Source organism: Grus americana, chromosome 10 (genome assembly GCF_028858705.1).
Source record: "Grus americana isolate bGruAme1 chromosome 10, bGruAme1.mat, whole genome shotgun sequence".
In the NCBI taxonomy this organism is placed as follows: Eukaryota; Metazoa; Chordata; class Aves; order Gruiformes; family Gruidae; genus Grus; species Grus americana.
Genome location: NC_072861.1, coordinates 10150692 through 10168092, shown reverse-complemented (window position 1 = coordinate 10168092; position 17401 = coordinate 10150692). Strand labels below are relative to the sequence as shown.

The window sequence follows — 17401 nt, the reverse complement described above, 5'->3', positions numbered from 1 at the left end:
CCCAAAGAAACTAAGGCCTTACAATTTTAAACAAATGGACAAAACCCACCAAGAACTCAGAACTGTAAACTATTCTAAGTGATAAACAGCAGTAAGATTACTGATGTAAACATATGATTGAAGATAATATAGCTACTGAAACTTATGACTGTAGACAATAAGAAAGCAAATGCAAAAGAAAAAAGTATAGTCAAATTTAAAACTAAAATTTTACTGTAGAGATAAGTGCTGACCTATAAGCAAGCTTTGTTTTCTGCAAGGTTTTGTTCTCTAGTGTTTGGAAACTAAAATTTAAGTGCAATGTGAACATCTGTAAATGGAAACCTGTGTAGTGGTATAGATTTAATGCTACAAAAAGTTATCTAGGAGGAAAGTCTGCCTTCTGTTGTCATTGAGACATAGAAAAATATCCATATGAGGAAGTTGGGTAGTGCTAAGTAATATGAATCTATGCAAGTAAGTCTTAATGTGGTAGAGCTAACTCTGGAAAGCCTAGCTCACTTAATTTTCCTTTGCAATTTTATCAAGTAATTCACTTCCTGTTAATGTGATTATAGCCAGGATGGACACGTACTGCCTACAGTTCTTCCTAGTGTTTTACTAAACTGATACTTACTACACAGCTTTTTGATGTTATACTGATTCTTTTATCTGTACTGTATAATTGAGGCTCATGAAATGAATTAAAATTGAAGTATAGCTTTATAGTACAATAATCCTTAATGGGATACCATTTTTATTGGAAAGTATATATGGGATGTGGAACTATAAGAATAGTGTTTCCTTCTACTAAGACCATGAATTGACTTGAAAGCTGTTTTCAGCTGGAAATTATTTCAGTGCAGTTAGCTTCAGATAATCTCCTGGCAGGTGCTCTAACAAGGACAAGTTTATTGTAGCCCAGGTGTATGTAATATTGCTAATGTCAGTTTGGCCTGATGTGCAAGGCTGCGGTAGCAACTTCTGCATCTAGAGCTTCACTGCACCAATAGTTGGAGATATTCCCAAAGAACTTGTGCTGCTGCAGTCTAAATGAGTAAGATGTGTAAATCCTCCCCCCAAAATTGCAAGTATTGTATGAGTTTACCATATACTTCAATGCACATTAAAATGTGCATGTTTCAGAAGTTACAGCATTTAGAAGCATAGTACTTGAAAGTACTATTTCTGGTATTTTAAAAAACACAGAAGCTCTTCTTCATCTTTACTTATTCTTTCTTATCCCCCTTCTGAACTATAAAAGAATGCAGAATAAAACTAGAAATCAGCATCCTATTCCCACATTCTTACCGGAATGACCATATCAGAAGTTTAAAAGAAGCAAAACAAAAATATCACGTTTTTGTGGTAGTATACTGCCCAACTACAACTCTGCTCGATCTGTCCATTAGAGATTGATCTAAGCAGAAGATGTTAGTTCCAGTATGACTATTGCTAGTGGGGAATGGAAATTGTCAATTAAAAAAGCCATAATATATCATAATAGAGTGTAATTATTTCAATTTTTCTTCCATAGTTTATTTCCAGTTACATTCAAAGCTGACAAAATGGACATTAATGATGAATAGTTAGAAATCAATGCAGATGTTCAGGACTGCCTATTGCAAACAAACAAGCATTCAGAGGATGCCATTATTTGTCTGTATGTGGCCAGACTGCAACTGCTATATAATTAACTGTTTTACAATGAAGCCTGCAGTGAGGTTTAATTTTACAAGAAGTGCCATGAAAATGCAAATCATCATCAATATACTAGTTTTAACGTATTTGGGCAACATAACTGAGAGGGAAAACATCTATTAAATAAAAGTGTTGGTGTAACTTCTGTATTAAAAATCCTTAGCTTTTGATAAACCAGACTGAACAGCCCTGATGTTTATCTGGCCTGTGCATTCCTTTGCACTTGTCTTCTCTGGTAAATTGACAAGATTGGTTATTTTGATCCTTATGGCTAGGAGATGTGTGGATTTGCTAAGTTTAATGCGCGTTGCATCAAAACTTTGACCTAGGCTGCTTGCTCAACTCATCGTATCTGAATATTGCTGTACTTCTTGTGATGGTGCTCCTAGTTTTCCCCTTCTCATTGTTCTTGTGAAGTGCACTGGATCAGACACCACAGCTGGGCATTTTGTTGTAGGAACAGCGATTTGGTATGATTTTTCAGGCACTGTTAAGGCATTTGTCTTGTTTGTTTCCAAGCTTTTTGGTTGTTCTACCACGGAGAATTAATGCTTTTCTAATTATCAGCTATGATTCCTTTATTTTCTGACTTAATGCTTGTGTGAAGTTCTCCTAATCTGCTGTTACTGCTTACATTCTTTGCTTCAAAAAATTATAGCAGTGTATTTGCCTGGAACAAAATATGTTCCTTGTACGTAGTTCAGTTAGCAGTACAGATGATTCCCAGCAGAATCTGGTGGTCTTTGCTACTCAGAACTCCTGTAAGCTGCATGTCATCTGGAGGCTTTATTCAGTATTGAGAAACTGGGTTTTGCCAGGTAACTAATTAGTTGTAATAGACCTGAATAGAAGCATAACAGTTATTTGTCTAAACTGTACCAATCCCTGTGTCAGCACGAAGCAGACAGGTAAAAAGCTGCTCCTACTCTGTCTAGGCAGAGTTTTTATGTGGCGTAGGAAGTGTATTGAACTGCCTTAATTGTCAGCACTGCTCAGCAGTCTGATCAGACCAATGACTTTCTAAAAGTGTTCCAAACCAGTTAAATGTTTTTGTCTGCCTCTCTGTGTTATGCCTCAAAACTTAAGAATACTCTTGACCCTACTTAATTTCAGTTAAGGCAGAGAAAGCTGTTTTTCTCTGTTCCTTCTGAATCAACATTGACAACCAACTCTCCACCTGACCTTGAGGTTAATTACCCTACTAATTCCTAAGGTTAATTATTGCCTAGTATTTCCAGTCTAGTTAACAGCAGCAGGATGGGGTGGACTAATCACTAGTATCACTTGACTAATTTATCTTATAATAAAAAAAAAAAAAGTGAATAGATGTGAAAAGAAAAAAGCTAAAGCTACAAACCTACAGCCTCAGAGATGAGGGCAGTGGAAGACAAGCCTCTTCATACTTCGTCTGTATCATGTGCACTCAGCTGTGCATACCAGAGAGAACATTTTTCTCCTCAAATAAAAGAACACTATTCCAAAAGTCCAAGATAATTTAGTAGTAATGTGTGGACGTAGGGATATCACTGAAGTATAATATAAATATGCTGCAACTTTACTTAGCAGACAGGCTGCTATTGTCCTCTGTGCCTATAGAATGTTACCATATACTTTTATTTTGCTACTTCACTCTTACTATACAAGGCGGTATCTTCTGAATTACTTAGGCTCTTGCAAGAGTGATAGAGTCTATACTAATGATTTTAACCTGCACTTAACAGCCATGAACTGAATAAGCATCTTTCAGCTTGAACCAACATTCTTCACAGGTGTGGTGAAATAGCTGAATAATGAAACCTTATTATAATTGGCCTGTGTAACTGTACAACTTCTGTGTGGGGGCAACCGATTGCATAACAGATTCTTGTTTCAAAGCTTTGTTAGAGTTCTGTTAATGAAGATTGTCTGATCAAATGTAAGTTTTTGTTGTGGTAGCTTTTTCATGGAGGATGTGGTTGTGGGGTGATTTTTTTTTTTCCCCTTCCCTTGTAGAGCTTTATTCCAGTCCTTGAGATGTATAAATGGTTCCAGGATGTCTTCTCAGTAACTCTTTTAGTGCAGTTTCAAAGACTTGGTGACAGTACTAGCTCAGTGTCTTGCAAGGATATGCCTTTACTGAGGAAATTCAAGGGTTTCTTTTTTCTTTTTTTCCTTCTCTTTGTGGTTTCAAGGGGGGGTTTTTTTGTTGTTTGTGGGTGGTTTTTTTTTTTCTTTCCTCCTGCCATTTGATGTCAAAGACCTTGTAATCCTGGCTTATGAACCACTATAATCAGGAAATATGTTCCCTTACCAGTGCACTTTTACACCCTATCAATAATATAAGGAGCAGGGATCATGTCTTTTCAAGACAGTATACTCTTAGAATTAACGAAAACCCCTGTAATCCAAAGGGGATACTGTAAGCCAGTCTCCTCTGCTTGAACATATCTTAATTGCTTCAGAACGTCTGGATAGAGGGAATTGTTTCAGAATTGCAGTTTAATATTTCATTATAGCAGAGAAAATCAGCATAGGGAGATACTGCCATATGTTTTGCTGTAGTCACTGTCTAGTGTATGCTTATTTTTTTTCCCCTGTATTCTGAATCAACTATATGTATGCTGTGTTCTAAATTTACAGTCAGATCAACCTTAAGGTCTGGGGACTCCTCACTGTAAACATTCTGTTTTATTTTATCAACTAACAGCCCAAGTAGAGTGTGGCAGGGTAATTGGAAATGAATGGGGAAAAGATGGGAGAGAAATGTGTTTCTCTACCCTTATCTTCAATTGTAATGAAAATAAGACAAAATATTAATTATGAAAACTTAAAAAATTTTTTTTCAACTTGTTATATTTGATTTTAACATTAAAGTCGTACGAGAGAAACAAAGCTGTTTGAAATAGGAATATCAGGTTTTCTTACATTGTTGCCTTTATTTGCCTTTTGGAAAAAGTGGGCTGGAGTTTGAAATAGATGTAAATAATAGAAAAATACATTAGATGACTGTCTTTCACCTGGCTATCCTCTGCAATAAATATTTATCTAGCTCGTGGTGTCATGTCATTCATCAGATATGAATAACATAAATCTTCCATGTTGAAGGCTAAATAGATCATAATGAAGTGTTTTTTTCCTTCATTATTTTCCATAGATTGTTTGGATTTAATATTGACAAAGCAAAGCCACTTGTGAATCCACTCACTGAAACAGTACTTACTGAACAGCTTATCGTGTTGAATAGGAGGGTGAGAGGGAGAGACTTCAGCTCTTTTCCTAAGTGTAAAGTTACCCTTATGCTAATTACCAGCATAAGTTTTCATAACTTTATATTAAGAAAAACTTTCACAGAGCTAATATTTTCTAGTATATTATAGAAGATACTATATACAGAGGAAATGGATGATGATTCTAGCTGACTTTGATCTGCTTGTCTGTAGACTTATCAGAGCTCTTAAATTTTTTTTTTATATCTTTTTTTTCCCATTGGCTGTTCTGAGTACTTTCCCCCTCCTCTCTCTCCAGGACAAATAAAGATCAAGCTGATGAAAGCAATTTTGCAAAAGCAAGATGGGCCAGGGCTATTCAGAAGGTAAGAGCTTCTCTTAAAACTACTGATATGTTACTGTAATATAAAGAATTTTCTGAGATGGAGGGAGAGTGTAGTATAAGGTTTCTAGTTCATGTAAACTGCTCTTCAGTTAGAGCAGTATCTGAGGATGTGACTGCTGAGTTTCCGATAGACACAATTCTTTCCATTGATTCTTAAATCTGTGTGGTTCCCTCACCTCAGGATTTTTTCTTCTGAAAGAGAAAGAGGATGAGATTCTGAAACTTTCTTTAGATGCATGAGAAATTATTGTAGTTTGGCCATCTTATGTGTTGCGTATTAATCCAGAAACCATAACTTCAGACATCTATTTCTGAATAATATTTGAAAATTTGAGAAACGTCAGTATTTAATATTTAATAAAAATGGGTTTAAGAACATTGTTTTGGGTTTTTGTTTTGGGGTTTTTTTGGGTTTGTTGGTGGGGTTTTTTGTTTTGTTTTTTTTTTTTACATGCTTTTATGGCAAAGCCAAACCTGTTTAGTGGTAAATGCTAGTTGAACCCCATCAGGATACACCTTCATCAGTTTCTTTTGAGATATTTTTTTCCTGCTCTTTTGTGGACCAATTCCTACTTCTTTTGTACTAAATTCTATTGTCCTTTGTGATAATTCAGAGATGAGCATATGTGAAAACGGGGGCGGGGCGGGGGGAAGAGCTGTTTATACTGGGGTCTTTTGGGAAGAGTTCTTTTCTGATTCACGTAATCTCAAACTCTGCGTCCTACTCTGTCATTGGTTTGATCTTTTTTCTTTTTAAGCCAAGTTTTGGCTCACTAGAGAAGACAGGCAGGACAAATCTTGGTCTAACTGACATCAAACAACACTCGGATGTGCCAAAGAATCCACTTTTGTCTTGTAGACAGAGATTACAATAGACTAAAGATGCTTTTTCAGATTTTCTTCTGTGAAAAGTCCCGTTTCAGTGCTTCTCTAATTATCTAGTCAGTGGTATAAATTTATTTCCAAGTTTAAAATGAAATAAATAATGTTACGTGGTCAGAAACTTTATGATTTGATGAATCAGCGGCATTTTGTTCAAATGTTAAAAGAAGTGTTTAAATGAAGTGCAATGTTAACATCCCCTTTCCCCACTACCACTCTTCAAAGTAATTTTGAGGTCAGCAGCTGTAAGGTGGTTAAGTAAGCAAGTTAATATGCATAAGCTGGAATCTTGGGTTGTCTGTACAATTGAATTGTCTTCTGTAGCAAAGTAGTCAAAATATGTCACCGCACTGGACTAAGGACAGATTGCTCAGCAGTTACTATAGGGTCAGGTTGGGGCTGAAAGGTGATCAGAAGTTATTGTAAGTCTTTAAAGAATTTGAAGATCAGGTGGATGAGAGATGTAAGCAAAAACCTCATGCGAAACTCTTTTTGAAAAGAAGTGGAAAATTTCTGTAAGTATTTAAGGGATCGTTTAAATCTTGAGTTACTGTAAACTATGTGTTAAATTTTGGTCTTCATATGCTTCTAATTCTACATTTAGTAGAAATCTGGGACATTGGAGACTATGAAAACATGGCTCTTGAAGGGCTGAATTGTCTTGCAGAGAGAGATGTAGGTATCAAAGGAGAGGAAGCCTTAATCTAAAAAGTATTTAAATCATTCTAATGCTATATAACTGAACATTATATTAGGATTTTTCCATGATAATGGAAATGGTAATAAGGGGAAATGGACACCATTTGTATTCTCAATTAGGTAGCTTGTGCTTTTATGATGTCTGCACAAAGTATGTGCCTAATCCTGAAGATTAGTCAGACCTCTGTTCTAAACCCATTCTTAATAAACAGTGGGTTTTTTTCTGAAAAATAGATGCATATATAATGCAGTGCTACATGATAGCTTTTTATTCAACTAAGCTTATAATTTTCCTGACCCTATGCACACATTAAGAGACCTTGCACCAAGCAAAATGAAATGTATGATCTGATCACTTATTACATCAGATTTGTGGTTTGCTTAAATGTAAAGAATTTCTTTTCCTTCTTTTTACCTACAAATTAATGAGTAAGATTTTTCTCCTGATAAAGTTATTTTGCCTGAAATACACTTATGTCTTTAGTCCTTTATGCTTCAGTGGCTTAGGTTGTGGGTTGCCTCGGTCTTTTGGCTTTGTCTTTTCTTCCTGAAGATAAACTGGTTTTCAGAAATAGTACACTGGTATCATCCTGTCATTGATTTAGTACAATTGATGTGACATTAAGTGCCATTTTTTGCTCAGAAAATCTGAGAGGCATGAAGGATGAATCTCTGCCAATGCTTAATCAAAATAAGCTTTACACTTGCAAGTATTCTTGTGGCTAAAAAAAGGGCCATTGACAAAAAGAACATGCAGCACAAGAAGATCAGAACACTAAACAATCTTGATGTGTTTTACACAAGATATAATATTCACAGAGCCTCATAATGGATGCAAGCAAACAGATAAAGCAAAATAATTTTTCACCAAAAACAATGTCTATATGTAGGTATTTATACTGTTAGATCCTGCATCCACAAGGAGAACTGTCCCTGTCCATAAGGAACTGGAAAATGAATAATGATTTTTAGTAAATATGAGGAAGATTTTTAGGCATTGGAGCAGCATGTAGCTAGGGTATCAATCACTGGAGGCTTTTAAGAACAGAGAAGTAACTTTTTTTGTTGTTTTTTTCAACTATTCTTGAAGGTTTAGGGAAGTGGGTTTAGATTGGAACAGAGATGAGTGTGTGTGGGGACATTTCTTAGGGAATGGTCTTTAAAATAGACAGCTACCAAATACCTGCCCATAAAGAGGAATTGGCTTGCTATTGCTTCAGGAATTTCCTCACCAGTGAAACAAAGAATTCTTACTGCACTAGAAAACATATAGGTTGCTAAATTCCAGTAAGAATATTTGGAATGTATGCTTTTAATGCTAATGTATGGAAATAAGAAATTGAATTAAGCAGTTCTGATCAAATATGAGATGACATCCAGTGGTTCACCAGAGGCATTGTAGCTAATGAATATTTACTCAAACATTGACCAGATAGGAAAAGTGCCAAACTGTTGTTTTGGAGAATGTGTGCAATAAATTGCCTTGGCATCTGTTTGAATAGTAACAGTTAGGTCCTTTTGCAACCATATAGGTCATAGGAATGCTGAAATAGAAGTACTGGGGAAATCCTTCCCATGTTTGAGAGGGGAGAGGAGTTAAGCATTTGAGGAAAAACTACATATCAGGAATTAATATTTTTTAAAAAGACAATGCAGGACTAAATAGCATCCTTTAATTGCTGCTCTGCTTGTTGATTAAAAACAAAAATCCAAAGCAGAATTCTTTTACAGTAATCCAATCGTGGTATCTGTTTTTCAGTATCACGTTCACTGTAGTGCTAGGAACAGTGAACATGTGCGGGTTTGTTTTCCTTAGTTCTCTAACAGGTTTGAAATGAGTGCTATGAAGTACTGCAATAATTATGAAGAGAGGCATTTAGAAGGTTTTTTCTTTTAACTCAGTGTCAGCCTTGAATACAATCAAATGGATTTTCCCTTTTCCTCCCCCCCACCCTAGCTGTGTATGTCACTTTGATTATATCTTTAGCTACTAATCTTATGTGTAGTAGAGGCTGTTTTGCTGCTGAAATATAATCACTTTAAATAATTGTCACCTCTCTGAGGTGGATATGTTGGGGTTTTTTTTTAAATACAGAGCATAGTAATTGATTCATAAGGCTAACATTAAGCAGGAGACGACTCGTGAGTTACCCCTTGTATCATTCCACAACTGTGTTTCGTGATAACAGTATTTGAAACAAAAAAATGGTGAAATAGTGGCGCTGTATTGACTGCTCTTATAACCTGGTATCAACAGTGGTAGGGACACAGATTTGCCTAGGCAAATCTTGCCTACACACCTTATTTCTTAGTTTGCAAAATTATTATAGCTGCCACAGTTAATACCATTAAATCAAAAACTATTGGTGTGCGTTCCAATATTAAAAAAAGATGATACAGAATTAAATGTTTACTGTGGATTGTTCTTATGCTGTTCTCTGTGATTCATGGTTGACTATATGATGGATGCAGTGATGAGGGTCAGTATGAGAATGCTCACTAACAGAGAAGTTAGGAGTAGCTTAGTTCTGTCAGCAGTATTGATCTACTGTCTTATTCAGAAACAAAACTTGATAAACTAATACTAAAGCAGATATTATACAGTGACAACAATGGGAATTTAGGACTGGGTAAGCAGAAATCATTCTTTGTTTAGGAGCCATGGGGCTTTGAGATTAATGCAAAGCTTCCCTTTAAAAGATTTCAATAGGCCCAAAGAAATGGCAAATTTTAAAAAAATCAATCTTTAAGTTGAACAATTTTTTAACCATGCATTCCAAGTAATATTTTGTACACAAGTGTGTCTTCAAGTGGGAATAAACAGCTATTTCATTTTCATTAAGTGTTAATACTAGATATTTTGTATCCTGATACAATTTGACGCTCAGCATATTGATTGGGCTAAAGCTGCATTTCTTAAATTTCTGTGAATTTCAAACATGAAACATTTAAACCAAGTGACAAACTGACAATTTGAAAACAAAAATATTGAAGTGTTCATTCTTTTCAATTACGTGAATTTAGTATCAGTGCAAATTTGTCAGCTTTAAGGCATTTTGACAATGGTTTAGAATGTTTATTTATGTTATGAGGAAGTTCAAAATATCTGAGGAGTTAAAGAAAATTCCAGGATGTCTTTTCTTTATGAATCACTCTCTTTTTTTGTTGTTATGTGAAGAAAATTATTGACTGGTTATATCAAGCAGTTTTACTTGTATGGTACAAATGATCTTGACTATTTTGTGTCTGAACTGTTTGAGTTTACATGAAGAAGATAAAAGGATCAAGGCGGGGAGATTGGACTAAGTTCTAAGATCACTTCATAGTCGCCCTTGAGGCTTTCAAAAAGTGGTGTTTGGAAAGTTTACGTTAACAAAAGTTGATTCACTAATAAAGACAGAAGTTCAAGAATGTATCTCACTTGTGTTGTGGCCACTGAACACACAACAAGGGGAACAGTGTTTGCAAATAGCATACATTATTTCCTCAAAGAGATCATGTGAGTTTGACTCATCTTCATTCATGGCTTCAAAAATCATGCATGACTTCATCCTGATTGCAGCCTGGAATACATGGCTCTAAGGAGAGATAATGGATTAGTAATTCAGCTAATAGGTCAGGATAGCAACTTTCTCATCAGAGGCATGAAGGAAAGTCATAAAAAGCAATAAATATAGCTGCTAGTTGTATGGAAGCAATCACAAGTTTTATGCTGCCTTGTTGATAAATTATCTAGCACAAGTTAATTATAATTGGATTATGTTTTAAGTTAAAATTTATTCCACCACCTTGTCTTCCATGTCTCATAGCTTTTGTGCAGGACATATACTATGTAAAAAGATAAAATCATACTTATCTCAACTTTTACCAAAGAAATACTTGTGTTTCTTTTCTTTCCTATTTTTTTTTAAACTCACTAGAATATTTGTTTTGTTTTGTTTTTTTCCTGGAATTACTTCCTCTGAAAGTTGGGTGTTTGGTTGGGGTTTGGTTTTTTGGTTTTTTTTTTTTTTTTTGGGGGGGGGGGGGGCGGCAGAGGGAATGTATCGAAAAGTCATGGAATTTTGAAGAAAAGAAAATTGAGAGGTCCTCTATCTGAATAAAACTACAGTTAACTTATCTGAAGGCTTATTTTAACTTAAATCTTCCTCTGCTGTTGTGAGTCTAGGTATGTTATGATTTATCCTCCTCCCCCCCCTTAAAATTAATGTGAAAGCTAAAAATTGCTTTCTTCCATTAATTGAAGGTATTAAGAATGATAGACCTTGGGAGAAACCTTTATGAGCTGCTGCACCATTATTTGAGGATTCTGTTAGGCAAGGTTGGAAAAAGAATTATCACTTTGCTTTCCTCTTCAAAAAGCGAGATATCATGATTCACAATAGAGGGTAAGAAACCTAAGCTTTCTCTCTTGACCATCATAAAAGAAAATCAACAAACAGGAGTGTAACATACTCTCTTCCAGTTAAACTTCAATTCTCCTTTGCCTCAGGGTTCAAAAAGGGACCATTGTAACATTATTTCCCTTCCTCCTTTTTCAATACCTATTTCGAATAACCATGTCATAACGTTTTGCAGGTTGTTTTTGGACTCATGTTAAATGATTTATTTCTGGTTTTATTGGTAGCCTGTGGCTAAGTCAATGTGCTATAGGATTATACAGCTCCTGGAGCATATCCGTAATTGAATTATAGAGCATTTTGTGAACATTTGAGGCAATGCTTGGAAGACTGTGAAACTCAACAGGCTTCTTATCGGAAAGTTTACAAGTGAGAATGTGTGCTTCACAGGAAACAGGGAAAAATAGGGCAGTTAGTATGAATCAACTAGGCTGTCCTTTAAGGGCACCATTCTGTGGAGGCAAAAGCTGGCTTTTGGAATGCTGTGAAGGTACTATCGTGAGTAGCTAGGGTTGTGAAGGGAAGAATCCATTGAGTTGGGGTTGTTGTTATAAGGATTGGCAGAGTACCTCTCTCATGATGGTGAGAAAGGGAAAGAAGTCCCAGAGTGATGAGAGAGAAATACTGGAACAAACAGCAATCGTATTGTTGGGAGATCTAGGATAGGAAAGAGAGCTGAGAGCAGCCAAGAATGATGCACTGATGAACTCTGAATCCTGGCAAAGAGAATGACAGGTCATACATTGAAAAACTAATGAATTATATTGATGGAATTTAAGAAATGGCAAGAGAGAGAAGGCTCAGGGGGAAAAGAGATCCAGGAGAGCAAATCACCTTGCTTCCAAGTTTATGATAAATGATGTAACCCTTTGCTCTGGCAATCCTAGCACTGTGAGCAGGAATGCAGGAGCGTTGAGCTTCTAGAATCCTTGCAGCATCTGCCTTAGAGTTCCTACTTCATCATTATGGATCTTTCTTGTGATCTACCCTCCTTACCCATTTTCAGATTAGTGGGGTTGGATGTTTTAACGCACTACTGAAGAAATTTTTATTTTCCAGTTTGATGGTGTGCTCTTTATTGCTGAATCTTTCCATGCTGCTGCCACTCATGGCAAGTGTCAAGAAGACTCGTAATTAGTGCTGTTAAGTATGTACTTGAATTTAAGTATATAACTGAGGGTTGTGTGGAATGGAGATGCTGTGACTCTTCCACTCTAGGTCACTTTTATTCCAATGAACTTCACCATATGCAAACAGATTCTGCAAGATAAACGTGACCTGAGTCCAAAGCAACTATTTATTTCTTAATATGAACAACAGAAAGCTGAGATTAGGAAGTTACTGGGCTAATCATTGATATGTGCATCACACTGATAAGACTGAGTGTTTCTGTTCTATTTTAATGTTCCACTGGGCTGGGAAAGCAGTGAAGAGGTACCTCTGCCACTCCTTGAAATGCCTGATCCTTTGCTGATACCGAATTGGCATCCTCGGATTCTCTTTCCTCCCCCCGTCCCTTTTTATTGCTTTTCATATCAGTATGTTACCTCTGAAATCCTTGAGCTGCTAACTTTTTTTCCCCCTGGGTTGTGGTTTTTTGTTTGTTTGTTTGGTCTCCCCATGCATGCACACAGCTCCCCCTTCTTGCCTTGCTCACAGTGTAATGACAGCTTTTTCGGTAAAGCTCAGCCAAGGTCATACACCTGTACTGTATTCGAGGAGACCTTGGATCAAAGAAACTTGAACTCCCAGGCTGAAGGTAACAATCAGTTCCTCAGCTGGGACTAGGATGCGTGCACTGATAGACCTGAGACAGGAAAGGTCCAGGAAAGTCCGTCATGTAGTTAGATCTGAGGCAGCACTTCCGTATTGTAAGGGTTATTTTATTTGGAACCAAGGCGTAAAGAATCAATATAAATAAATTACTTTTAAGAAGGAATAATAAAAATTGACTTGTATAATAGGGCAAGTGTGAAAGAGCAGGCAAATTATATTACTCTGAGTTCATTATACTTTCCTGTCAGTAGCACCAGTAATAAGTTTATATGTAATTTTAAGAGAGTAAAAATAAGTATTTGCATAATGCAGATGATAATTGACAATTTTAGGATAAAGGGGGGAAAAAAGTAAGAATATGCCTGAAATATAATGCTTATGTGAGTCCTTGACCCTTTTACATTAATTTCTGTAAAGATCAGCATATTTTTCTACATACAGTACAAAGCTGCACAATTAGTTATATCGCTGTTGTGAAAGAATAATGAAGATTCATATTCTGCTGAAACTTTTGGTGTTTTCTTCCAGAATCAGAGACAGTTTAGTAGAACAATAATTTAATATTTAGAAACAGAAATACTGTCTTTTCTGTGGTTAACAAAAAGTTGAATTCTTTAATAGTAGGATCTGTAAGAGATCAGTTACTGCAGAACTTGTTGTAATTATGGCAAAACATAAAGGGACACATCAAACTAAAACCAGTTTCTAATGTGAAAAGTGGCAACTGAGTTGGATTCTTGATTTTAAAAAATTCTTTAGCAAACATTCTACTTTCTTGAACAAGAAAATTAAACAGTCTCTAGAACAGACACATTCTTAGAGGGCAACAGTGAACAAAATAGTCATAAGGAAAGAACGCAATGAGAGGAGAAAAGTTTAGGAGTAAAATTTCAGTATGTTGTTCTTAAGTCATCCCTTCAAATGCATATCATTATGACTTTGGGTGCATGATACATCTGGATGGGGAGAAAGCTCACTCTTTCCTCCTGAAATATGCTGGTTATTGGCCTTTCTTCTTGTGATTCTTTCTGAAATCAGGGCCAACTTTTGCTTAATTGCAGCTGGTAAGAAGCTGCTATGTTTTTAAATTGTTTGCCTGTTCCCTTTTAATTGCTATTAAAAAAATCTCAAAAGTGGTTTTACTTAACAGAAATAAACTGTATAATTCTATAAACCTAGGAACTGGTTTATGGAAGCAGTGTTTGGAACAGATTTAGTGCGGAATAAGAAATGGCCTTAGCTTCCATAACTTCTGAAGCTCCAAAACATGCAGAGTCATCTGAAGTAAAGTCTAAACTAGCTCACAGGTGGCTTCTATGTACTTACAATATAGCCAGATTTGTATCTCAGGAATAGTTATTTTCTCTCTCCCCCTCTGACTATAAAGTCTTCTTTTTAGAAGAAATCACCGAGCTTTACAGTAAAGAAAATAATTGTTGTATAGGAAAAAATATTTTGTCTTTAAAACTCTGTGCTTCCAAAAAAAAAAAAAAAAAAAAAAAAAAGGGTGGGGTGGGGATGCTGTATCCTATACATTTCTAGAAATTCTATTAAGAACTCTGCAGACTAGAAATTCTGTTAAGAGCTGTAGACGTGAGAACATTGAGAACATTCCACAGTTTAAAGCAAACTTCAGTAGCGGCGGTGCGGTACCTCCTTCACTCGGCGCGGCTGGAACCACCGCAGCCTAACGCAGCCGCAGCGCTTGCGTGCGCAGCGCTCCCGGCCAGGCCGCCGAGCCGCCAGCAGGGGGCGCGCTGGGAGCGGCATGGCCGCGCTCCGCTCCCTGCCCCGGCGCAGGACGTGCCGCGCCGTCTCCCTGCGGAGGGATCCTGCCTCCCTCAGGCGGAGCGGCGGAGGCGTCCTCCTGCCTCGCCTCAGGAGGCTGGGTCCTCCTGCCTCAGGTAGCGGCATCCTCCTGTCTCAGGCAGCGGGGCGGCTGGATCCTCCTGCCTCAGGCGGCTGGATCCTCCTGTCTCAGGCAGCGGGGCGGCTGGATCCTCCTGCCCCAGGCAGCGGGGCCTGGATCCTGCCCCAGGCAGCGGGGCGGATGGGGCGGCTCCGCGCTAAAAGCGGCCGGCGTCGTTTCCATGAGAGATGGCCTGGGGGAGCTTCCTTTCTGCTCTGACCAGTTTCACACCCCCGGACTCTCTCTGATTAGATCAGAATATTATGATTTAAGAACTGGTTGATTAGATTTATTTTTAATCGATTGTTCAGATTTAAGAATTGACACAGTTACTGCCTTTCTTTAACGAAGGAGAAGAAATAGCCATCCCTCAAGCAGGTTGAGGAGGTGGGGGGTGAGAGAAAGGTAGCTTAATTCTGTGACAGCTTTTCCAACTTCCAGGCTGAAATCCATCATGAGGTATAAATTACTTCTAAGTTGTTCCATTGGTTAATAATTGTTACCATTTCAATACAAGTATTAATAGAAGTCGCCAAATAATATCTATAACAGTTATGTTATTTAATGCTGGGTTTATTAAAAATAGTGATGGAAATTATTGAAATATTTTTGCCAAACAGACTTTTATTATTCAGAATTTCAAGAATAATCTCTGAAAGTTGTGGTCACATAATCCTGGAAATAGGCACACAGAATAGCTGTTCTCTCCATGAAGGCTTATAGCTGCCCATTGGGGACTGGGTTTTTTGTGGTGGGTGGTGGTTGATTTTGTTGGATTTTTGTTGGTTTTCTCTATTAAGGTGCAAGAATTGTGTAACAAATTGCAACATTTCTGTAAAATAGTCTGTATTTCTCCTGTTCCTCCTACATGTGGGAGTCATATCTTTAACGCTGTATTTGTGAAGTACAATCATTGTGAACCCTTACAGAGGCAATTCTTTTAAGGCCAGCTTCATCAACATGTGAGGTTGCTGGCAAGTAACCACAAAAACGCAAATGGCCCACACGTGCAATCTGCTCCTTCATGTTAGTTTACTGAAGGCTGACATGGGTGCCTTTTTGAAATGCACGGTAGTTTCATTCTGGTCATTGGCTTACAAGTATACGGGCTACCAGAACTGTGAGAATTTCAGCTACCATACAGAATGAAAACTTATGTTCATATACTTACTGTAGAAAGTTCTTAACGTCATATCTGTGGAGGATCGTGTGAACAGAGGTGCAACATAACTTTATTGTGAAGATCAATCTGGGTAACTCTAATTGCAAGTAATTAGTATGTATTTATACACGAAACTAGATTTTTGATTGTTCAGTATCATTACAAGCAAAGTCAGCATTTTGCTGGCTTGGGCAAAATCTACATGGAATTTTAATTCCAGGGTAGATAAGTCATAATTAGTTCTGAAGGTCTTTGGATTGTTTTTTGTTTTCGTTTGGTTTTTGTTTTCCTTCTTAAATATCAATTGAATGATACATTTGGCAGAGCAAAATTCCCTGCTTACGCTGGGCTATCAAGTAAGTGGCTTCAAACTGAAACATTCAACATCTGGTAATGTAACAGATTAGTATAAACAGGGTCAATGCTTAGGAACTTGCTTGAAGATGACAATGCTAGTCTAAGTGTCATGGGTTGCTATTATTTGCAAACATTTTTTTATTAAATGACAAAACCTTATATTTTTGTAAAAGCATTCCCGATATTTACTGTTTTTACTGTCTGTAGTCTCAAGACCATTTGCCTAATCTTGATAAAACCCCACTTTATTTCTGTTGTGTGTATCTACTGTGGGTGGCCATGCTTGATTAAGCTGCCCAATTTTTTCTTTTTTGTTTTTTTAATCCTTACATGAGCAGTCCTGTTGATTTTGAGAGGCGTTAGTGTTAAGTCTCATGTAATCAGGACTATATCACTGAGCATTCATATCAGTGGAATATTTACTGTTATGTGCTTATATAAAAGTTTTATTGTATTCTTTGTTGGCATGCAGTGTGGCAGATTTGAAGCATCAGTTTGCTTAAGTTTAGACAGAATGTTAAGTAATTGCCACAGGCTAATAACTACAACAAGATTTGAATAATGAAACATTCATTCATCTGGTTCTTAACTATAAATCTAATTAATGGAGTATTTATAGATTGCATTCATTTCAGCAAGACATAATAAATATAATGGTCCATAATTATTTTTACAATGATATAAAAAGTTCCAAAATAATAACATTATTACTGTATGTAAATATTCTAGAACTGTTCCATTTATAAATTGTACTTAAAAAGCATTATATCCCAACATTTCATTACTAACAATAATTCAAGGATTGCAGAAAGTGAAAGCTACAACCCATAAGCTTTAAATAAAAGTATTTAACAGCTTCTAGTAATGTTTAAATGCTGCCTTTTATTCAAGGTATCCTTAGTATATATTTTTAAGTAAATAACGGACACGTTTGTAACAGAGAAG

At 36.7% G+C, this 17401-nt stretch overlaps 1 protein-coding gene across 2 annotated transcripts in view; it reads left to right on the top strand.

Annotated features, from left to right (window-relative positions):
* UNC13C (unc-13 homolog C) overlaps nucleotides 1–17401 on the top strand; it is a 217713-nt gene that overhangs the window by 29137 nt on the left and 171175 nt on the right. The window contains exon 7 of one of the 2 annotated variants that reach the window (XM_054836497.1): nucleotides 5185–5251. The exons of the other annotated variant lie outside the window; for it this stretch is intronic. Coding sequence (XP_054692472.1) covers nucleotides 5185–5251 — 67 coding nt within the window. The remainder of the gene's footprint in view (nucleotides 1–5184; nucleotides 5252–17401) is intronic. 2 annotated transcript variants of the gene reach the window in all.